Source organism: Macrobrachium rosenbergii, chromosome 12 (assembly GCF_040412425.1).
Source record: "Macrobrachium rosenbergii isolate ZJJX-2024 chromosome 12, ASM4041242v1, whole genome shotgun sequence".
Classification (NCBI taxonomy): domain Eukaryota; kingdom Metazoa; phylum Arthropoda; class Malacostraca; order Decapoda; family Palaemonidae; genus Macrobrachium; species Macrobrachium rosenbergii.
The window spans coordinates 90,719,048-90,744,047 of record NC_089752.1 but is presented as its reverse complement, the minus strand read 5'-3'; the positions used below and the strand labels follow the sequence as shown (position 1 = coordinate 90,744,047).

At 35.6% G+C, this 25,000-nt stretch overlaps 1 protein-coding gene across 7 annotated transcripts in view; it reads left to right on the top strand.

Moving 5' to 3' along the window:
* The window catches only part of LOC136843752 (probable G-protein coupled receptor CG31760), a 1,299,116-nt gene that overhangs the window by 727,590 nt on the left and 546,526 nt on the right, over positions 1-25,000 (top strand). For 6 of the 7 annotated variants that reach the window (XM_067112411.1, XM_067112413.1, XM_067112416.1 and 3 more), the window contains one exon: positions 24,233-24,352. In XM_067112411.1, the coding sequence (XP_066968512.1) occupies positions 24,251-24,352 (102 nt within the window). In that variant the 5' untranslated portion in view covers positions 24,233-24,250. Of the gene's footprint in view, positions 1-3,451; positions 3,471-24,232; positions 24,353-25,000 lie in introns of those variants that run through there. The other variant, XM_067112417.1, reaches the window with a different exon arrangement.

Below are 25,000 nucleotides of genomic sequence, written 5' to 3'. Positions count from 1 at the left end.
GAGAGAGAGAGAGAGAGAGAGAGAGAGAGAGAGAGAGAGAGAGAGAGAGAGAGAGAGAGAGTCTATCCATAACAAAAGGAGACTGTTCAGTAAGGTTCAAGGTTTTTCATCTCTTTGGCTCATAAGTTTTGAGTATTAAGGACTCTGAGAAAACCATTATTGTCAGAAATTAGAATAGAATCAATTGAATTCATCGCAGATACCTCCCCCACCTTTCATTCTTCCTTTCACATTTTTGTATGTACATTTCTTTAGGGTACCTCAACAACATATAATTTCCGTACTGTTATATTGCACGAGTTTGTAAACAATATCACACATCAAGTGCCATAGGCTGCAAAATCTTATGAAAACGAAGTCCGTATAATATATCTAGTAACTTTAGGCATAACTTCATTGGCAGGACTTAAGCGGTACTTATGTATGTTATAACTATGCACATTATTCTTGGGTACTAAGTAATGTTTGTACTAAATTTAACGGATATCCTATTAACATGTCTTGGAATAATATCTCATCAATTTTATAAAGCCAATGTAAGGCTGAAGTTGAATTAAATCGAAGTTCATCCGAATCGTCGACATTTGGTTATTTCTCTTTTTGATAATATTCTTCAAGTGAGATTTCACATACACACACACACACACACACACACACACACACACACACACACACACACACACACACACACACACACACACACACACATAGCAAATCATACGTTTTGTTCGGACGATGGGAAATTATATTCAACATTTAATTATTAACTGTTTGTTTTGTGAGAACCAACGTTATAGTGACATTAGCCTAGAAAGTTAACAACGGTAAGTGGATAAAAGTAATCTTAATTAGACACTTTTACGGCAGGCTTTACTTGAATTCAGGCAGTCCGTGTGATCTGTAGAAAAATCTCCATGGTTTAATATCTTAATTTTGGTATTTGCTATCTCTAGGTAACTATAAAATTATGATATTAGCTACTTTTAATGCCCAATACACTGCTTCATTCCAATAGATGGCATATAGCTACTACAGTTTGACAGTTATTCCAGCATTCTTTATGGTAGATCGTTTCATCTTTTTTATCTAAGAATTATTAGATTATAAAGAAGCTAAAGTAAAGATTAACAAGAAGTTATTATGTGTTGATAAAATAGTTTTCAGACTGTTCTTCCGATGGTGAGCAGTATAAATTAAGTGTAGACTGTTACGGTACCTCCAGAAACATTTAATTCTGAGATATATGAAAAAACTATCCCTAAAAAGAAATAACAGCCAAAGAGAGGAAAAACTTTGCATCCTGCAAAAATGACAAAAGAACGAAGTTAATCCTAGGCATTAGTTTTTGCTGTGAATAACAAAGGAATAAAATAGAGGTCAATACACAAATACAGGTGTATATGGTGCGACCAACACGCAACAAAACACCTGCTCTGTGTTCTTAGTGAAATTTAAACCTAGACCTTTAAGTAAGCTTTAAGTAACCAACAGGATGATGAACCAAGACAGTTCTGTACCCTTAGGCAAGGCGAACGGAAATTCAATATTGGATGGGATTTTATTATTAAAGCTATGGTAGATCTAGAGACAAGGGGGCAGCAGTTGGTAATGTAATTAACGTGAAAGAGCTGTAGGACATTTTCATTAATCAGAAATTGACCATTATTACTTCGGATGATATGTCCATCCAGGGTAATGACAGATTTCATGGTACCCTGTAAGTTTTGACTCATAATTGGATCTTTTCCATAATAACGTTTTATTTTCCCACTCGGTCACAAACCTCTAGCATGAATATAGTTTTTATTAAACCACTGTAGTGATTGTTTATTTCTCATCAATGAGTTGTAGGATTATATCATCCCTTGTCTTACTTATCTTGCTTACTAATTCTATTAAATCTGCTAAGACCCAAGAACTTTTATAATCTCTGCGATTGTTACAGACGATAAGTGTTGTTGCATAGTTTGGATCCTGTTTTGGGGGTAAAAGTCGATGCTGAATTCTGGTATTTCGAAGAACTTTTGCAGCAATTGGATGATCAGCTGCAAAGTATGTTTGGAGATGCCCTCCATTTAAGTACCTGTGTATGGAGTAACACTGTCATAAAAATACTGATGAATTTTTAACCTTTTCTTTCAGGAGATTCTGGTTTCTTTAGGGTAATATTCTGTTTTTTCCTATAAATGTATCATTTGAACTGCATTGCACTATCTCCATTGTTTCTGGTAATATTGTATGACTGCGCTATGAAGGGTGACTTTGAATATCCGCGTAACATTCTTATTTTAAAGAGTGAAGTGCTGCATTGGCTGAGTAACACTAAAGGTGTGTGTTGCAATGCTTCGTTTATCGCTCCATCACAATATAAAACAATAAACGTACTTTCCACCGATTTTTGTATTTTGACAAGATTTACTTTTCCCTTGCTTGAAAGTACAATCAGGCACTTTTCCTCTTTTTTGTTCACTTTCCTGTTTCTTTGAAAAGGGTGTAGGACAGGATGATTAGATAGCAAAAGTTGCTCGGTGGATTATCAGGAAAGTGCCTTCGTCTTTATACCTAATCTTTTCCTTCAGAACTTTTTATAACTTCTAAATCCATCTTGACTGTCCTTCCCCAGTTGTTGTGGCAAACCTGGCATGTTTCTTATTTGCCTTACAAGGGTTGCCGGCCCCACCTTGTCAACCAGTTGCTTCCAGCACATTTTTCAATGACATATGGTCAGGTTTATTTATACTTTCAACGGAATTTTTGCAAGTAAAGTAAATACTGTTGTTGTTGATGGTATTATTGTTCATTGTTCTGCTGATTTTTACAATGTTACTGTTGTTTGGAGTCTGTTAGTTTTACTACTGATTTTACGTTGTTAATTTTAATCCTTTCAGGAGGCATTGAGCTAAACCCTGGGCCTTTTACTCATTACTGTAAGAAAAACTGTAGATTACTTTACTCAAATATTCGGGGCTTAAGGTCAAATTTTCTTGATCTCCAGAGTTGTGCCCATATCTATGATTTGATGTTTTTATCTGAGACACTTGTGAACAGTAACAAGTCAAAGGTTGAGTTTTTAATCCCACCACATGCGCAAGGTATGGGTATACACTAGGTCTGGACGACCTACGTATAGTCAGAAAAATTTGGAGTGTAATTGCCATAAAATTTTTCGTTTTAAAATTTTCAGTATGTTCTACAATGTTTACTCATTTGCAGTTTACCACAATCCAAATATCGACAATTTATATATGACTATCTCTTGGAAAGGATTAGTATGGCTCAGTCACAGAATTCAACAGCTTTATTTATTATCTGTGGAGACGTTAACACAAAGTACAACGAGTGACTGAATTCAAATTCCACAGATCAGCATGGCCGGTCTGCTTTTGAGTTCTGTGTATCCTCCGGTTTTATCCAGCTAATTGAGGAACCCGCACACATTCATAGATGTCCCACCTATTGTCAAGTCTAAGGTTTGTAAATATATAAGCACTTCTGATCATTGCGCCATTGAGATGGACATATTTGTCAATCAGTGTATTCCTAATTCCACCATTGGAAAACAATCTGGCTGTAATCTAGAGCCAAATGGGAATGCATTATTGTAGCTTGTCGGGCACTTAATATTTCAGATGCTATATCAGATCCTGTCCCCAAAAAGTTATCTGAAATGCTGATGGCTATTTTAATAAGGTCATCAAATCCAGGACAAATGACGAGTCACAGTGTGATGATACAAGTACGCGAGCTTACCATGACAAACAGACCAAATTCAACACATGGAGACAAAATTGTGCAAATGAAAGTTGCACCATTTTTGTTGAGTCCCACCATACTGCGAATAGAACTTATCATACAGCCAAGAGAAATTACAGCAATTCCTTGAAGAGGAAAATTGAAGGAACTACTCAGCATCATCTGTGATGGACCAAATTGGCATCACCTATCTCTGGGTCAGGCTCTTCTTCCATTCCACCACTATTAACAAGTAAAAGTAAGTATAGCTTAGTTTTACCAGACCACTGAGCTGATTAACAGCTCTCCTAGGGCTGGCCTGAAGGATTACACTTATTTTACGTGGCTAAGAACCAATTGGTTACTTAGCAACGGGACCTACAGCTTATTGTGAATCTGAACTACATTATAGCGAGAAATGAATTTCTATCACCAGAAATAAATTCTCTAACTCTTCATCAGCCGGCGGCGGAATCGAACTCCGCCCATCGAATGACGGTCTGAAGCTCAACCAACTCGGCCAACAAAGGTCACTATTAACAAATGATGGTAGATTGGTTACTGGCCCTAGGTCAAAGGCAGAACTGTTTCATCGAGCCTTTGAGGCTCAGCAATCAGCTGAGGATGTCCTCCTTCTTGATACTTGTCATCTTGAACCTATTCTTACAAAATTTGCATTTTGCTCTAGGGATGTTAAAAAAATTCTTGATAATCTTGATAGCTGGGATGGAGGAGATCCTTATGGTTTCTTCCTTTGTTTTTAAAAAAGTGTCTGGTGTGTTGTCTCCCAAGATCAGTAGATTTTATAGATTTTATGCCGATTTAGTATCTTTGCAGATGAGTGCAAGCTTAGTAATTCAGTGCATCTTCCAAAGAATGGCATATCTGCAGACTGCAGTAACTACAGGCCAATTTCTATTCTCAATGTGCTCTCCAAAGTTGCAGAAAAACTTATTTTTAAGCCACTATATAATTATGTGGAATCTAAAGGATTGTTAGCCGAATAGTCAGTATGCATATAGGAAGCAGTTAGGTACCTGCGATGCTCTTTTAGACTTTGACATGCCACTTGCAAGAGAACCTTGATAAGGGTTTTGATTGCAGAGTAATTCAGAAAGATTTTAGTGTTGCTTTCAATTTAGAAAATCACAAGGCACTTATTTATAAACTTCAGAATCTTGGAATGGGTGGATATGCTTTAGGATTACTTCAAGATTTCCTTACAGGTAGGCAGCAGCAAGTTGCTGTTGATGGGATCTTTAGCAAACCAAGACCTATTTTGTCTGGAGTTCCAGAGGGTAGTGTCTTTTGGTTCACTGTTATTTTTAGCGTATACAAGTGATATAGTTGTTGGCCGGGAAAACAAGATTATTCTCTATGCCAATGATGCAACACTTGTGGGTCGTAAATCCTCCACTTTTGGTAAATGAAGCTGCCCTCAGCCTCAGTCGGGGCATGGACAGGATCAGTGAATGGTGTAGTCGGTGGCGTATGAGGCTGAACTTCAATAAAATGAAAACTTGATTAATTAGCAGATCTCATACAGATTTTCCACCCCATCCTCCCCTTCAGGTGGAAAGGATTCTGCTGAATGAGTCTGAAGCTTCAACTATTTTACTTATTTTAGGTGTAACTTTTGACCCACAACTTACTTTTGAGAAACATCTAATGAAAGATGCTGCACGGAAGTTTGGTATTGTTCGTAAAGCCTCATATATTTATAACAGTGATAAAATTAATGCAACCTGTTTTAGGTCATTTGTGCTTCCTTTACTAGAATGCTGTTCTCCATTGTGGGTGTCTGCTTCTGCCAGAGATTTGCCCCTTGTAGATAGAGTGGTTCGTGTTGGTAAGTTTCTGTATCCTAATATTGGCAGTTATGACTTGGACCATCGATAAATAGTCTCTTGTTTGTCAGTTTTTCATAAGTGATATTTTAATAGAGGTCTTTCACATTCACAATTAATCATTTTCCTGCCGTGAGCAACAAGATTTGCTGAACAGTAGCTCTGGTATGCAGTAAGTGTGCCTCGCTATTGAACTTTTCAGTTCCAGAGGTCATTTATTCCTCACACCCTTTGGACTGTGGAATAGCTATCCTGAGGATGTCATGCAATTGGAACTTCAGAAGTTCAAGAGAAGATGCAATGCATTACTACCCTCATACAATTCTCTTTATATTTTAGTAATTTACTTACATCATTATTAATTTACTTATTAATTTGTTAATTTATTTGTTTTTCTAATAACTGATCTCCCCTTTCTGTATTTCCATCTATGTTCTGTTACTTTTTTTCGAATGAACACCAAATTCTTTGGAAGCTTGAATTTCAAGTCAATGGCCCCTGTAGGCTTGTTCCTTAAGAAACGGATTCATCTGAATAATAAGAATAATAATCCCTTTTACTATAGAGTGTCAAGTGTCGGTATCGGTAGATCTTGTTTTTATAACAGAAATGCTTTCCGAAATCGTTTGTTGGATTACGATGCCACATAGACCTGATGCTACCTTAGTATGAGTAAGTGCTCTTGGGATTTGGTTTTACTACTGGTAACTGCGTGTACGAGGAAGTAATTTGAATGGCGCTATTTCTGTTTCAGTGACTTGTACAGTTGTGCTGAAATCTGATGCGACATGATTCTTTTTCTATCGTCCAGAACCTCAGACTCAACGTAATGTTGCCAAGCAGTGTTCAACATGTCGACAAGTTTGCGAATTCACAGCTAGCACTATTTTCCATACATGATCCCTTTTTGCATTGTTATAATTCCCAATGACAGTGTAATCAACATGACTCCTCGGGCTGGTCAACGTAACTACCTCTGCAGCATTATAAAGTAGACCTAATAAGCTCAAATATCATAACGTTTTCAAAATAGGAATATGAATTACAACAAGTTTTCTTTGAATGTTGAAGTTTTAGGCTGTGTTCAAGCTGCCTGTATGTTTGCAAAATGATTTGTAGGCCTAAAAACTAATCTTACCCTTCTGAGATGTAATCTCTGTTGCTAAAGAATTTATTTATAGAGATTACCTGTTTTTTGAGGAATAAAAGATGATGATGATTTTAGTTACATGTAGAAGATGGTTATTAATCGACATATCTATTAGTATTAATGTCAAGGCCTATGGAACACTTGTTTTTTAACTGGTTTAAAATATTATTTTCTTAAAAGTCCTTCTGCTTGCTTTTGGTTTATAATTTATTCATTCATAAGGTAACTTGAGGTGCAAGAATGTGCAGGTAACTTCATATGCTTCATGACCAGAAATTGTTAATATAGAGATGTGAATGCTAAGTGTAACGTAAAGAAATCTAACACACCTAGGCCTAGTAACAAAATCTGGGCTTTAAGAAAACAATAATTGCATAGGCAAATATTTTCTAGTTAGCCCTAATTTTGGAAATGGTTAAGAAATAGAACTTAAATAATTTTATTTATGAAAATCCAAATATTTATCTAACAAATATAAAATAAATGGTTTCAAGATAATTTCATTGTCGCTACTCATTGTAGTCCTATGTTACACCAGGCGGTTCATGTCGCCCCACCACTCTAATGGTTACGTCACACATGCTCCGCTCACTCGTTGATATCAGTTGAATCATTCTACTTTTGTATTTACTTATTTACATTTTTTCAGCGGTTGAGGCGTAAAAACAATCAAATAGGACTATTCCAAATCTTATTGTTGCATTGGGAGCAATATTAATGTTAGGACAATTTTTTTCTTTTTTTAATTTAACATTTGAACTGAGGTTTGATGATGACTATTTTTTGTCAAATGCATCGGCGATGAGTGAACGAAAGTTTTGAAAATGTTTGTTAACCGGGTTAACTTTTTTTCTGAAATTTGGCTACAAGTGATATTTTCTTACAGTTTTGAAATGTATAACAGATTTCACTCTCATGAAAAATATTATGGCCTTATTGTATGCAATAATCGTGTTTTCACACTGAAATAATTTGTAAATATGGGGCATGTTAGTTGCCAGTTCGTGAATTTTGAACGAAATCCTATGCAGTCATGTAGCGTCAGTTCTGAGCATAGCTGCACATTGAAACATACGAACACATTCACACGATTATGCATATAGGTGTGTATTAGATCATACTTGATGAAGAGCAACATGAACAGTGATACATTGATTCAGTCTAAAGGAGAATGATAGATATTTTCTCAAGTTTTTGAAGGGAATCAGTATGATGATTAATGATATGATAACTGCCCTTCATCATAAAATGTAAAATATTTTCTTCAGTATTCAATCATTGGTTCTCTGTGTGAAACTCATCTTTCCTTGTCATACTGAATTTTTAAGAAATTGTATTTCTATATGTTTATATATTCTATAGTAATTTATTCATACAAATATTTTCTGGATGGGAAGTGACTGGTTAATAATATTTATTTCTCTAATAACTCATTATGTGTTGATTTTGTCTTAATTTTTACTTTGCGTGCTTTGCTCTGCAGTGATGACGTGTAGTTATTTAATAAAGCATCAACAGCGTGTTGATTAATCACTCCACGCCATGTTTAGGCTCATTTCACTTGCCAAATTGTTTGCACAATTTTCATTCAAGATTATGACGTTTTCTTTCTTTTTTTTTTTTTGCTCAATTTCTGCGCAAGTCGCAGAAATTAAGTAAAAAAAGAAAAATTCATAATCTTGAATGAAAATTGTCCCTGGGTTTTCCATCCAGAGATGTATAGTAATTAAACTCTCTCTCCGTCTGTTTGTCCTGCTTGGCATTGTGGACATCCGTCTTTGTTTAAGAGTGAAGTTATAATTTCAATCATTTTCAAGATTAAGACATCATACTTCCTATATAGCATCTCTGGGTAATAAGTAAATGTGGTTCCAGTTAATAGAAACTGGATGTGGTCAGTTCTGGCCAGTAAGGAAAAAGTGAAAAATGTGAAACAAATACAAAGGACCTACCTCAATGCACCTTTCAAAGGAAAGGAGGCTGAAGGAAAGCAGCACCATAAAGCATTGCACACGTTAACGACAAGCTGCAATACACTAGTTAGAGTCACAGAAACGGTAGATCCTGACAGTGCTAATGATCATATAGGAATGATTGTATACTAGCATATTGGACCATTGTTACAATAATTGTTACTACGAATCTAACAAAGCAATGTCCGCATACTGTAAGTTTAGCTTTATGAATAGTTCTCAGCATATTGTAGTAGCAACGTAACCTCTGAGTAGAGGGGGAAAGCAAGGCCAAGAAAACAGGAATAAAAAGTGCACACCGGAAATTTTCGAGTAACTTGGATCATCGAGATTAAAGAAAGGCAATGAAATTACATGAGGACAAAGTGCGCTAGGAAAAGCTTTCACTAACAAATATTTTTCTCTCCGTTCTGGATTTTTTTTTTATGGGAGGACAATAAATGCGCTCGAAAACAAAAGAGATGTCTCACTTCACTTAAAGGGATGGGATATATGCACGTTTAACCCCTTATATTTACGGTTTAGTGAATGCGGAAAATAGCCTCCTAACAGCCAGTATGCTCGCGAGAAACACTCAAGTGGTTTAGATGTCCATGCAAGTCTTGTCTTACAATTGATACAAGACCAGAGTTGTTTGAACTAAGCTCACTAACTTACCCATTATGCTCTTGTATAACAAGGTAACACATAGGTGTTGGAAAGTATCAGTATGGAGCTAATATCCATTGTTTCTAAAATGGTCACAAACGAAGGACTATTGGTAGTGTTTGTTTTGATTTTTAGTCTAGAAAATAATTGTTCATTCTTTAACTTGTACAATACATATGTTGTAAACAAATGGTATGTGTACTCTAAGAAAATAAAAATTTCTGAGATTTTAAACAAAAGTTCAACTCTCATTATGAAATAAGCGATCTACTGTTTCAGTATTGATTCTATAGGATGATTGTATACTAACTGATGAACCCATTATCAGAAACATGGTCACTATGAGTTGAATCAGGGCTACAGGCATTCCCTCACTCAACCATTGTATCCTGAAATAAATAACACAAATTTGAATAAAATAACTATTTCTTCGTTGAACTTTTATATAAAATTGGTCATTTGAGTGAGTCTTGTAATAGTCTGAGTTTGATGTTGGTATCATTACGAACTATGTTAAGTATTGCATTTTCCAGCATTAATACTATTTCATTATAATAGTTAAGTAATATTACTGAGGCAAAATTTGGATACAAATTACTTACTTTTTTATGAAGTTAATCAGTCACTCAAAACATCTGCCTGACCTTCAGCTTGCAGATGGGGTACTAACTTATGCCAGTAATTACGTTGCCCTGTAATGTTGTTTTATGACACACGCATTACGTCTGTTGCATTTGACACTTCCAGGTTTTATGTCGTACTAGGCGCACTGCTGGAAATGAGGAAAATATTTATAGGCGTACCCATGTGAGATGGGAGACTATGGTTCTTGTATTATTTCAGACTAAATTTGGATCGTACACAAATTTAGTTTTGACGTTTTCGAGGTATTAGAAGAATGGATTTTTAATTTGGTTAGTAGTGAAGACTGGAAATATTTATTCAAGTTATAATTTAATTAAGTTTGTAATACGCTCACAGAACTTACACAAACCATCCGAACATTCCTGTATGATATTTTGAATGACGAATGCTGCTTGAAGAGCATCCAAGATTTGGTAACTTTCCAGGACTAGTTGTTGTAAGGATCGTCTCTTGAATATCATATTTTTTAAAGAACTGGTTTTTAGGCTGCATCTGTATCAGAATTGATTATCCTTGAGCAAAGCACTAAGAATCTTTAGTACAGTTTGGAGAGAGAAACAGACAGAGCACAGAACAACCCACTAGAACTTAAAATTTCTGTCCATTTGTAACATATTTTCATTCATATGCTGGCCAGCTCCATGAAGACCTACTTAAATAATGAAAATTTAACTTCAGTATGATTTAGTACATTGATGTATATTTTCCTTTAGCAAAGAACTAATGATGTTTATGACAATTTTGTTATTATTTTTAAGCAGGATCAATAGAATTTAATAATATTGAAAACATGAAAAGTTAACAATTGTAAGAATAAATTTATCAGTGATGAAGTCGATCATAAAAGTTGAAAGTATGGTGTTTTACGCCTTAAACTTGCTTCAGTCTGCTTTAAAGTCGAAGACACCTGTGTACATAACGTAACATTATTTTAGGGTTTTATAGAAAATGAGAGAAAGGTCTGTTACTTTTGAGTGTATTATTGTGAAATTTCAACAGAACACTGATGGAGATGCTGTGTGAAACAAGTAGCTTGGACAAACACCTCGCTTGCGCACTAAAGGTTGGACTGGCTATTCCTGTTGAAGTAATTTGTAGAAAATCACCAGTCAGAATACACCTCCGACTCTGGTCGAAATTCATCAGTGAAAAACCATTGTGGTGAAAAAGAAAACCGTATCATAGAAGGAATTTCTTTCTATCTGATGTACAGATAGAAGTACATTTTACCAGTAGCTGGAAAGTAAAAGATCTGAAGCCCCTGACTAATATCAATTCCTCTGTTACATTGGATGATATTTTTTTAACTGTTATGGAGTAGAATGCGTTAAACCGAAAGTAGGACAGAATGGTCCAATACTGTCTGAAGAATAATTCACTACAGCTACCTATACTGTGATATGTAAAGTTGAAGCACAAGAGGTTAACAAAATATTTTTAGTTTTGCAGGATTTCTTCTCATTCTCCTCTGACCACTTTTTACACTGGACCCTTCCAGATCTCTGTTAAGGGTCTCGGAACCTTAGTTTGATCAAACTAAAGCAGATAATTACTGTAAGATTTGCATGATCTTCATATTGTACTATCATATTTTCTTGGCTAACAATCATGCCACTAGTAAAGATCAGAGCATAGGTCCCACAAGACTACTCCCTGAAATATCATACAGTACAGGTACAGTAGGTAAAACTCCAAACAAGTACTATCAGTAGTCAGTCCATTTATAGTAATTTTTAAACCTACGGAAATTAACTACATAGTGACATTTTCAACACCTATGCGTTACCATGCTATACATGAGCATCGTGGTTACGCTGGAGATATCTTTAAAGTTAGTTTGAATAGGTCTGTTCTTGCAGCCATTGTCGGGGAATTTTGATGTAATTTGTAAAATATGAATCTGCATCCCAAGTACTTGATTGTTTCTTGTGAGCATCCTGGCTGCTAGAAAGGAATTTTTACATTCAGTATACATTACATGTATGAGTTGAAACTTCAAAGTCTTAGCAGAGTTGGAGCGACTGTGAAGATAGAAATTAACCTGCCCCTTACCTGTTTCAAAATATGGTTATACACCCATGCTTAAAAGTGACACTACATAAATGCATGGAGTTTCGTTCAAATTCGCTAACTGGCAACTAACATGCTGCTTATTTATCTCTTTTTAGAATGCGAAAACACATTTATTTTATAAATTAGGGCCGTAATATATTTCATATGAGTGAAATCTGTCAAATATTAAATTTGTAAGAAAATATTACGTATAACCAAATTCTAAAAACAAGTGATTAAGCATTTTCAGATCTTGCGTTCATTCAGTTTTAATGAGTTCGACACAAAATTTTTTAACAGACCTAGGTTCAAATAAAGAAGTAAAAAAATAAAGTGTTGATAACATCATGATTTTCCTTAATTGCAACCATAAAATCTTAAATAGCCCCATTTTATTAATTTTATGTTTCAATACTGGAACAAAACTAAATAAGTAGGGAAGTATTACTATAGGTAAGACGTATCCAACGAAGTCAACGGGTGGGCTTGGCCTGTGTGTGACTCAGTTTTGTTCCTAGGCCTAGCTAAAAGTACATTACATTAACATTCACATTTCCATATTAACAATTTCTGGCAAGAAACCATATCAAGTTATTGTACACATTCTCACACGTACAATTCACTTATGTATCAATTATACACCAAAATCAGTCAGAGGGACTTTTAAGAAAATAACATTCTTTGTCAATTTAAAAAAAATGGTTTGCATAGGCCTTTGTGTTAACACTAATAACTATCCTCTCAATATAATTCAAAGAATTATTATCTTTTATTATTCTAAGAACAGGTACTCTCCAAAAATAAATCCTTTAGTAAGCTAGATTGCTTCTCAGGAACCTTAGATTATTTTTGTTAGGCCTATCAATCATTATTGCAACATACAGCAGTTTGAACATAGCCTAAAACTCCAAATTTTAAAGAAAACTATTTGTAATTCATATTTCTATTTTAAAAATGTTGCTAAAACTATTGAACCTATTAGGTTTACCGTTATATACTGCTGAGGTAGTTATGATGATCACTTCCAGCAGCCAGTTGTGCGCACTAGCATTGGAAGCATTGCTCACCTTGTCACACCGTGCTTTCAGCTAAGCAAATAAGAAAAAGATTAATTCACGTAGATTATGAATGACACCAATACATAGAGATCGTATTTGTATACCCACATGGAGATAATCTTAGTTGTGAACTTGCAAACTTACCAACATGTATGACATTGGAAATGAAAAAATAAGTTTAACACTACCATGCAACAGCACTACATTTTACTTTGCATCTGAGATTTTCGACAATGGCAAAAAAAATTATGTGGCGTCAGTTTTGCGCATGACTGTACAATGCCGCTTAATATCCGTTCATCTAGAAAAGTACTGTTCATAAAATCAGTCAAATGTATGAAGCTGAAGATAAAGTAACTAGATATTTTTTCATAAAGATGTTCTTCACCGCAACTGTCAATGCTTATGTAGGGTGCCTCAGGATGACCAGTAGCAGGAAGAGGGACGTTATTCAAGGAGATGAAGAGGATATTTCAGAGGCGAGATAAGGGTGCTAATCCACGAATCCTTTTGGATCTACGCCAACCCTTGAAGTGGGTGGAGTGAGACCTCTCGTGTTTGCTACCCACTCTTTAGTTTGGTTTTTGAGCGCAGTTATTATCCTCCCATAAAAAAATCCAGAACGGAGAAAAAGTTGTCGCTGTTAAAAGCTTTTCCTAGAGCGCATTTTCCTCATGCAATTTCCTTGCCTTTCTTATCTCGGTGATCTGAGTTACTCGAAAATTTCCGGTTTGTACTTTTTATTCATATTTTCTTGGCCTTGCTTTTTTCTCTGTATCCAGAGATTATGTGTTTGCTGTAAGATATTGTGGCCTGTTCATAAGGCCTAAAGTTTCCCTAAGCGGACATTGCTTTGTTTGTAATTTAAAGGAAACGCAGATCATCGTTGTTAAAGGGAGACTTTTCTAACCAGCACTTGGTAGGTTCCGCTGGTCTTTATTTTTATTCTTCATTGTTCTCTGCTAATTAAAAAATATTGAAAATACTCTCTCTCTCTCTCTCTCTCTCTCTCTCTCTCTCTCTCTCTCTCTCTCTCTCTCATGGTACTGATACCACGGTCATGCCATCAGTTCATTTATCGAACTTGAATTATTAATAGAGAATATCCTTTTAGAGAAATATGTAACATGGCAAAGCGAAATTTGGCATTGTTAATATTGATCGTTTAGTGGAACTGTGACTGGCCAGAATTCGTAAGACGTTCTACATATAACAGTTACCCAACATTCAAAGCAAACATATCAACGACCAGACATATTTTGTCCTCTTGTTTATGGTCTCGCGTGGTGATAAGCGAAAGAATTGACGAGGTGTTAAAAACGTGTGACTCTAGCTTAGAAAAGGGGTATATTGGCCATTAAGCACGATTTAACACGTTGCCATGGCAACGGGAGTTATCAGATTTCGCCCCATCTCCATTTCCACCTACGCTGTTTCCGTCCTTCGCCGCATCTCCCCTCTCAGGCTTCCAGATCCGATCTCGAGTTTCTTCTGCCCCAAGGAAGGAAGTCGTGATTATGTACGTGTGGAGTTCAGTAAGTTTCACAACCATTCCGATTTTTCGTTTTTCGATATGCTTTTGCAAGTAGCGTCTTTCCATTAATCATTTAGTGTTTTCTTATATATTATGTTTAGAATCTCGAACATCATCGTTTACCTAAAAAATTCTGATTTCTAAGATTTAGCTTAATAATGTGATGTCCTTTTTCTACTCGAATGTAAAGAGTGTTGACACGGATTGTGGTATACTGTAGTGAAAAGAGGAATATATTGTATATCCCTGCCTAACATTTGATTCAACAATTTCTACAGTTTACACTGTTCAGCACAATGACATCTGGTTGAAACAGGGTTAACTGTTTAATGTTTATGCGTTCCCCTTGTAATTAAATTAGGTGGATCTGTTGTGTAATTACTACACAGCGCCAGACGCCGGACGATTTCATTGTAATGGCCGGAGTTCTGGAAGACCCTTGAATTGTGGAAGTGGCTGATTGGGACTAGGGTGTGATTGGCTGGGTAATTTAGGGGAAGATCATTAGCATATTGGCTGATGAGCGCTGCCGCACAGGGAGATTAATATGCAGACTCTGATTGGGTTATTGTTAATCATAACTTCTTCTTCTAGTCATCGTGCCTCTCTCTCTCTCTCTCTCTCTCTCTCTCTCTCTCTCTCTCTCTCTCTCTCTCTCTCTCTCTCTCTCTCTTAGCTTGGTGCAAGCGAATCTGTCTCACACCTGAATGACTCGTGTTGACCTAAGCAGTTAATTACTTACTCAGTTCTTAGATGACTGTCGTGGGTTGCAGCGAGGGTGGAGAAAGAAGGAGGGAAGAAGAGAGAAAAACTAGACGTGAGTGTTTATTGCTTCGGCAAAGTGTATACCATCAAAACGGGAGGACATCGACGAAGTAATCCAAACCCCAGCAACCATACAGAAGATATTCTCTCTCTCTCTCTCTCTCTCTCTCTCTCTCTCTCTCTCTCTCTCTCTCTCTCTCTCTCTCTCACACACACACACACATTTATATTCTTTCTTGACTCCCTCCCTTGCAAATGAGGTACATTTTCACCATTATTCATTTCTCATCCTGATCCCATACGTACATATTTTTCATGAGAGAGAGAGAGAGAGAGAGAAGAGAGAGAGAGAGAGAGAGAGAGAGAGAGAGAGAGAGAGAGAAGGGATGACAAGACGTATTCACATCGTCTTGGAAGAGTTTGCCTTTTTATCCATCCGGATAGAAACCGTACCCTGTAAATAATTTGGAGTCAAATTCTTTTATTCCTTTTTTATAAGAAAATCAAGTCAACAACAGCCACTTTTATTTCCTACAACCTTTGCAATACACCACCTTAGATGAGAAGTTTGTCAATGAAAGAGGAGAGAGAACATTGTTGAATGTTTGTGGTGGTCTCTTGTGGCATTCCTTTGGGGGATTTGATGTATGGAAAAATAAGAATAGAAGAATCACGACACAAAAGATAAAACCATTTTTTGTTTCCTCGATCTCTTTGTGAGAGAAGGTACTGTACGTCTCGAGGCAAAAGCTTCTAGATTTATTTCATCATTCTTTTTGTTCAGGTATAAAGTGGAGAACAAATCCTGGTTTCTTTTTTAAGAATTCTTAGAATGTAAAATCTTTTCTAAACATGCTTTCACATTTTTTGTAGTAGGCTCCGTGGCACAGCCGTTTATTTTTACTTTTATCATTACCGCTCTTCCAATGTAACGTAATCAGATTAGGTTGCCTTGTAAGTATTCAAATATTCATAAGTACTTTTCTGGGGCTCTTCAGTTTTTTGTGATATAATTTGAATTGCTGATTAGTATACTAACGTGGCTTTAGCCTTACTTTAGTTTTGATTTTATTTATTTTCTTGCCAGTAGAGTTATCCGTACAAAAGTATAAATTTTACACATTTTCAAGAGGAAATTTGTTTCAAAATTGCTGTTTGTTACTCGCATCTATTTACATAGAGCCTCGAAAAGTTGAAAGTATTTGCTCATCATCGTGAGTGTTAATTAATTTAAAGAAAATTTTACAGTGTAAATGTAGATGTTTATTTATAATCTTTGTTAAGGCGGCGTGTAACAAGTAATATCAGATAGTACCTATCACGTATAAGATTCTTTGAGAAGGTTTTATTCAGTTATTTACCTCATGACCTGCATTCTTTTTATGGTGTTGATGCAGAGAAATAGAGATTGAATATAGGTACTGATCTCCTATAGTTTATCACATGAGCCGTGAGAGGTTTTCATGGCGGAACTTGATCCTGTCTGACATGGAAGATTCACTGGACACTCTCGTTCTTTCTTATCATTGTGAAGATTGTGTCGAAATCTAACCAAGTATGACTGAAAGTTCAGAGTGCAGATAAAAATCTAGCTGTTATGTATAAGGGGTGAAGTTCTTATCTATTGACTGTAGAAAAAAATATCTTTTAAGGCGGTAAGTTTTCTTAGTATGGGAAGGGTGCTGATCATATCTTTGTACATGTAAGCGACGTCGTTCAGCGGCACCCATAAGGCATCTGTTCATAATATCAAATGTCAGTATTTCACTTTTTAAATTATGAATAACCTTGTCGTCAGTTCTTCACATTCGAATCCTTTATGGCAGTTATCATAAGGAAATAAGAACAATGAAATTTATTTCAGTCATCTTGGATTTGTATAATTTTGTTAGTCAACTAACATAAGTTTCCCTTACAAAAGATTTTCTCCAACATTAGGGAAATCGAAAAGAGGCTATGTTGATCATGAGCAGGAATGTTTTTTTCATTTGATGTGGTACTAATCAGGATGCAAGGAGGAGACTGATCTAGAAATTGCAAGGCTTGATACATCCTTTATTGTAATTAGAATGATACTAAGCCTTATGAAAAAAATTCTGCCCTTTTGTATAGTGTTAAAGTCCTTGTTTTTCATTTGTTATATTATTACATAATATTTCTTACGATCAGTGAAACCACATACAAGAGACTTCAGTGTAGAGTGGTTGAACTTTCTCAAGGCTGATTCTGGTGGTAGGAAGGAAGGATTCTAGTCCTCGTGACCTATAGACAAGATAACACTTTTCTCTTGTTTATGGAATTCTATCCCGATTTTTACGGTGCATATCAGAACAAGCCAGTTGCTGCTTTTAATGATAAACCGACTAGAGTCATGTCAATCTGTGATTTTATTTTATTACACAAGAAGGAAGTCTTTCATTAATCGGACGTTGGAAGACTCCATCCACAAGACAAGAACTTGGTTATTATTAATTAATAACCTAATGTGGAAAACACAATGGAAGTTACGACGCTTTTCTCCTGATGACTTTTTTGTTTTTGTTTTGTGGAGCACTTTCCTGGCTACCAATGAGGGAGACATTCTTTGTGGAAGAGCTTGAGTGTTTCTCTGTTATTGTGTTATATATATATATATATATATATATATATATATATATATATATATATATATATATATATATATATATTGTCACGATGCATTCTAAGTACTTGGTTATTACACAACTAATCACGTAATTCAAAAATTTACCTCACTTCAGCGAGATACCTGAACTCTCATAACAATAAAAATTACGACTGAGTGCTTGAAAGGTAACAGCGATCCCTTAAAAGCTGAAAAAAAAAAATCAAACTAAGTTTATCAAAATAAGTGTGAGGTATCAACAATTAGTGAAGAAATATACTAGAAAAAAAGGGCATCACTCTCTCCAATAACCTTAACTGTTTCCCTGGTCTTAATTCACTTCAGCAAAACTTAAGGAACAAAACATGTTTATCACTCTGCCTTATGCATACAATTAATCCTATTCACTGATGGTCAATAAATGAAACATTGTTTTTAAAAATTTCAAATATAAAAATTTATTTTTAAATTCAAAATTTATAATTAGAATTTGCAATCAGAAAAATTGACTATTACATGAAAATAACACAAAATTTAATTAACTCTTGAGTTAAATTATTAAATAAAACTAAATAACAAAACTTTAATTTATCAAGAAATTAAATTAATCAAGCAAAATTTAAACTATCAAGAATTACTCAAGATTTGAAAAGAAAATCTTAATAAATGAAAATTAAATCAAGTATGCAATGTTAAATTATCAAGAAATATTTAAAATGCTAAGTAAATAAATGTTAAATCACCAGTATATAAAATGTGAAAAATCAAGAGATTGCAAACGCAAGAACACACAAAAATGCACAAAAGATTTATCAATAATAATTTCACTTAGGCAACAATGCTCTTAATATACCTTATTATACCATGGTAATAATAAGTAAAATTCACTTTACCTTACACAAGCTTGTGAAAACCTTTGCAAAATCATGCAGCTGCTTTAAATTCCCAAAACACACTTTTTTTATAAAGGCCCGTTACAGTTTTCCTAAATTTCAGATAGCAAAAGTTAAGATTAACGCCAGTGACCACAAATATTCTATGTTAATAACTTCTCTCTTTTGAAGAGAGAGAGAGAACCAGTATGAACAGTCTCTGAAATCAGAATGAGCAAATTTTTGGATTCCTGTAGGAAATGAAGCAATCATAAGACGTCATTAAGGCATTTTGGGAAAGAAGATACGAGAGAAATTTCTAGAAGGAAGCAAAACGTTTTGAACTGCAATCTTACAAAACATGACGTAATTGATTGAGACTTGTACTCTTACTCTCAAAATGGCATACGTAATTTGAACAAAAGAAAAAAAAATCATATGGGATGCAATTAGAACAATAAGCGATTAGAGCAACGTATGTTACATTGCGAAATCATTCGTCTTCCTCTCGTATGGGACAAACCTTTTACAGAAATCTTAACACAATCAAAAACAGACTGCAAATGGCTAATTATGACTGGCATGTTTTAAAAACAAAACGAAAAACCTGAGTTGGTTTCCAGAACAGAGCAGGAGTTTTATCTCTTAACTTGTCAGCGCTTTATCTTTCGCAATGACAACTGAAGTGAAACAAGCCTTCGCAGAACACGCACACATGTTGCTCATATACTACGTTACTATTAAAATGTATTATCAATTCTAAATTACACTGTTAAGTTATCTAAATCACTAACTCTTTTGAGATTGACATTACACTACATATGATACTTCAACAATTATTATTATTACACATAACACATGATAAATAGAAGAGTAAATATATCAAAACTATAGGATGCTATGCATATTACAAAACAACATCATGAAAACATATATATATATATATATATATATATATATATATATATATATATATATATATATTATACATATGTGTGTGTGCGTAATCAGTTTGCAATAAAGATGGCATGGAGCTAGCAATCTCATCTCTGAAGACTTGCTGAGAAAGCAAAAAAAGTATGTATTTCTTTGCTTTTGCTTCTACAAATCTCCACTTATCTCCAAGGTCCCGTCTCATAGTTCTCATCCAAGTAGGAAATCTTCCAACTATTCGGTGCTCTGAGGAGCCTTGTTGACATTATCACATACTGTTCTCATGGGCTGGTGTGAAGGACAATTTCTAAGTTGTATCTACTTCCTTTTTATTATCATCTCATCTACATCTTGTTGCCTGCTCCTATTATTCTTCTTAAAGCTTTATTCCTCAGTTGACAAAGTTTTTTAGATATAGTTTCAGCGTGTTTTAATTTGCCTTTCTTATTGTATCGCTAATTTGTAACTTAAGAGAACTCCTATGTGCTATTGCTCTTAAATATTTGAAAGACTGAACCCCAATAATCCTGACTCCTTTTAATGGTGTTTCATGCCTGAGGAAATACTCCGTCCTCGTTATTTATGTATTTCTTAGGTTTGTCTAAAGCCCCATCTGTTTATTTTTATGATACATTTTGTGAAGCAAACTTTGTAAATCTTGTAGCATTTTCCTGATTGAAATAGCATCAACTAATGTTATAGGTATATAAAGGTTTTCTTGTTACCCCAACCTAAGCCTCTCTTCCATTTCAAAGCACTTGCTTTTATCATAAAATCGTGAGAAGAGCAAACAGGACGCCTGAAACATTTCTTTGTCGCACTCTGCTTTTTTCTGCAAATTTACTTGACAAGGCTCCATCAACATTAACTTTGCAGGTGCTTCGTTAGTGGATAATTTCAGTTAGCTTTACATATTTAACTGGGATGCCACAGGGACGTTAGACCTTCCAGAATACTGGACGGTGAATACTTTGATATGCCTTCTTGTTTTTAACAAAAGCCATCAGAAGTGGCTTTCTAAATTACAATATTGTTAACACAAATATTAGATCTGTACAGCTCCTGCCTTTAGTAAAAAACAGACCGTTCTTCTAGAAGCCATTTTACCTATTTTTCCTCTTGGCTATTGAGGATGAGCACACTGTATATTTGCCATGCTTTTTAGCTACCGCTCTCGCTCAGGCCACCTTTCTTTGACACATTTGCCATGAGTTCGTTTCCAATCCTCAGGCTTCGTTTCCTCATCCTATATTCAACCAAAATTATCTCTGCGACAATTCCATCACAGCAGCGGCTTTTCCTTTCGTGTGTTTCTTTTTACTGATAACACTTAAAACCGTGAATTAATTCTTCAGATCATCCAAGTCTTCCTCAGCTTCAGATACATCAATCAAGTTATCCCCCGCCATTTTTCTTATGACTTGAAAAAAATGTTCCACCAAGCATTGTCTTTCTTCTTCAAATGGTATTTATGACCCAGTCCTCATTTCAACAAGTCTTTTACTCTTTTTCTTTTCAGCCATGGATATTTCACTAATAATTCTGTGGGTCACCTTAATACGAATGCCACTTCCTGAGTGCGTGGCTTTGTAAGCATCAACCACCTGTTTTTCCAGAATTTCTCTTATCTCTGATTGTGCTTTACTATCTAGACCCTGATTCCCTAGCTCGTTTTGCGTTATGTTATTCAACTTCATGACAGTTTTTCTTGCAAAACTTTTTGTCATGTGAGGATTTTTTGTTAACCCATATGCCAATACTTCCTTCCTATCAGATTATATGCTGATGTTAATCCAGTTGTCAGTGATTGTCTGTTCCTCCTCAGATATGGTTTTACAGCTGCAAATCTGTTTCAAAAGTCAATTGCAGAAGCCTCAGTGTTCATTTTCAAGAAGCTTTATTGCATTAAAGCTTTAATCTTTTTTGTTGTATGATTCTAATTTCAGCTTTATTGTGGCAGTCACAGGCTGGTGGGCAGATATGATCTGTAGTTCTTGATATTCCTTAACATTCGTTTCGTCTGAATTAGTGGCTGTGTGACATAATATGTTTCTGATTCTGACCTAGAAGTTGTTACCAAAGCACTTGGCTTTTTCTGATACTGTGACCTCTTTTTCGGGAAGTTTACTTTATACACAATATGTAATCAAATATTTGCATTTCAAAAGTTTATACACACATCTCGCACGTGAAGTATTTCATAGTGTGCCATATCAGCGAAGATTAAAATTGCACTTGGGTTTCACAAAAGTACACTCACCTGTCATCATTAAGTTTTAGTCTTCATAAATTAAAATGGCTGCCCTTGTTCACTGCATAATTAATACTGTAAGGATTAAGTAGTTAAGTAGTCACATGGCAAAGTTCTATGGCGCAACCACTTAAAGGTGTACATAAAAGAAATATGAATATGATTTTGCGGATTATCAGGCCAGACACATGGTTTTTAACCTGACCTTGCTGGCATAAGATGACACTGTCTTTATAAGGACATTTCTTCTTAAATAGCAGTAAGTCAACCAAGCAAGAGACCTAGCATGGAGTTTAACAGAAGCAGCCATGACGATTAGAATTTCTTGTAAATAACACAGTTTTATGAGCAAGTAACAAAAATGGTCCTTGATATGCAAATCAGACCAGCCTACATCTCTTGCAACGAGAAATGAAAGACCTCAACGACTGATGAAATTTTACTGATATACTTTACCTGCTGTACACAAATAATTAAATTAGGTAGCTCCGAGGGTAACGTTTAGTCTCGAATAAGCTCCGAGGGTAACACTTAGTCTCGAATAAGCTCCGAGGGTAACGCTTAGTCTCGAATAAGCTCCGAGGGCAACGCTTAGTCTCGAATAACTTGTCTAGTGCTCGATATCAACACACTACATCAGCAGCTGACAGTAATCACAGTTTTTCATCCCAATGAAATCATTTAGTTGAGTAACATCCGCTAATAACAATATTTAATGAATTTCTCAGAGCTAAGAACTGAAATGTAATGGCATTGACAGATAACTCATTCTAAGCCTACTCTTGCGACAGCTGTTCCCTTCACACGTGGCACTTTAATTGACTTTCCAAGGTCAACTTTCAAGGGTTCCATGCTTGATGCATCGGAGACCCACTGAAGACGCGCTCCAGCGCTATGAGATTCTGCTCGTGCTGAGCTCCCACGACATTGCCTCGAGGGTGGTTTTAGTGGCAGGTGGGCACAATCAGTCAGCAAGACAATCACTGTCTTGGAGTGAGACCCTACTGGTATCTGGCAGGCCTGCTCGCAAATCGGAAGTTCAGGCACACTGTGACAAGAGGGGGCGGGGGTGCCACAAAAGACCTGGTACTATTTATCGTTCCTTGCAAAAGCAGTTTCCTGACAGGATTTTAAGTTCACTACACTCCGTCGTCCGTTGTGTTCTAATTTAGATGAATCTGATGACTACGACTCGTGTGTAAAATATTTCGTTGGCTTGTCGTGACTGAGGTCAACAGGGTCGACTTCCAGTGTGGGTAGGATTTCCTTTACCAGAACCGTAACATACCTATCTGCCATAGGGGCCATCGTCACTATTAGAATGAAATGTTGCCATATCTTGTCAGATGGTCGAAAAGTTAGTCCTCTTGATAGGTGTGGAGTTCAGCTTTGATGCCTCTTTTATTTCTCATCGTTAACAAATAACAATTTCCCGATTTTTCTGACAATGAGAAAGCAGTGTTTATTTAGATCAGTGACTCACAAGTGCAAATGACTTGACATACATACATATATACATACATACTTACATAACATACGTACACATATGCATATAGATATGGAATGTATGTATGTATATATTATGAATGTATGTATTCCCATTCTTGCACACTTACCTACATACTTTCAATAAGCGAACGATATGCAACCCCATTATTGGAAACTAAAAGTGTAATTTGACCATAACTTTACCACAGCTAAAATGTGAATAGGAATAAATTGATCAATGGTATTTTCAGTGGATTGCTATTTGATGCTGAAAGGTAGGATCTGCCGCTGATGTAACATGCTGTTATGAAAGAAAATTTTTAAGTCTCGAAATGAACTTTAGATTTGGTTTCGGCCCCAATTCATTATTCTTTTAAATTTGTTTCGAAAGATAAGGTCTTGAATTTATTTTGAAGAAAAGTTAAGAGAGGAAAAAAGTTAAATTTTCATAACCCACTCATTTGATATTTGATGTAACTTAATCACTGTGGTTTTACTTTGGACGTCGTTATGGAGTAATTCATCCTCATTCCATAGAGATATAGTCCATATTTCCTATAACCACACATACAATAAGTTTTCGTTATCAGTTCTAACTGCAGTAGACTTGCAGTTCGTTAAAAAGATAAAATTTTTACGAAATACCTTCTTTATCTTGCAGGACCAATGAGCGTGAAGGATGTGGCGGTGTGGGCGTGGTATCGTGTGGGCGGTCAGCGTGATCGTCCTGGTGTGTTGTGTCAGCCACCTGGTGGAGGGTGGCGCAGGATTACAGGACATGGTGAGTTGCAGAATCGAAAGCTTTATTTTGCTTTTATTTTTGTTTGCGATGCTTTTAGTGCATCTGTTTGTCTGTTCCAATCAAGCGGATTTTTAAAATATTGAAGTTAATCCGTTTGGTGGTCCGTGCTTAGTAGGACAGCGTAACTAGTGTAGGATTCATCCTGCGCAATTTTTCTTGGTAATATTTATATCAAAGTTTATTTGGCAATTTTACATTTTGCACATCGTATAAATGATTAATTTTATAGATGGAAGTGATTTTTATGCCCTTTGGCTACTGTTGTAAATGACCCAAAACTGTAACTATAATATGCCCCTTGAGATTTGATGCCCATCGTGTTTACCTTCCTTGCCAAATTTGATGATTCGTGTCGCAATAATGTGTTTGCTGGCTATTGGGTGGGTCTCTCTCTCTCTCTCTCTCTCTCTCTCTCTCTCTCTCTCTCTCTCTCTCTCTCTCTCTCTCTAAGTTCATTTCCTTGTATTCCTGGTAACGTAAGCACCCATTGCAAGAGAATATTTTGTATATTTCGTATTCGCGTCTTGTATTCTTTTGAGTAGGCTTGACAAAGAACTTAGATTGGAGTCTTATTTTCCATATGCCTGGATCAATATGGTGTTTAAGTCGATTACCACAAAGATGGTA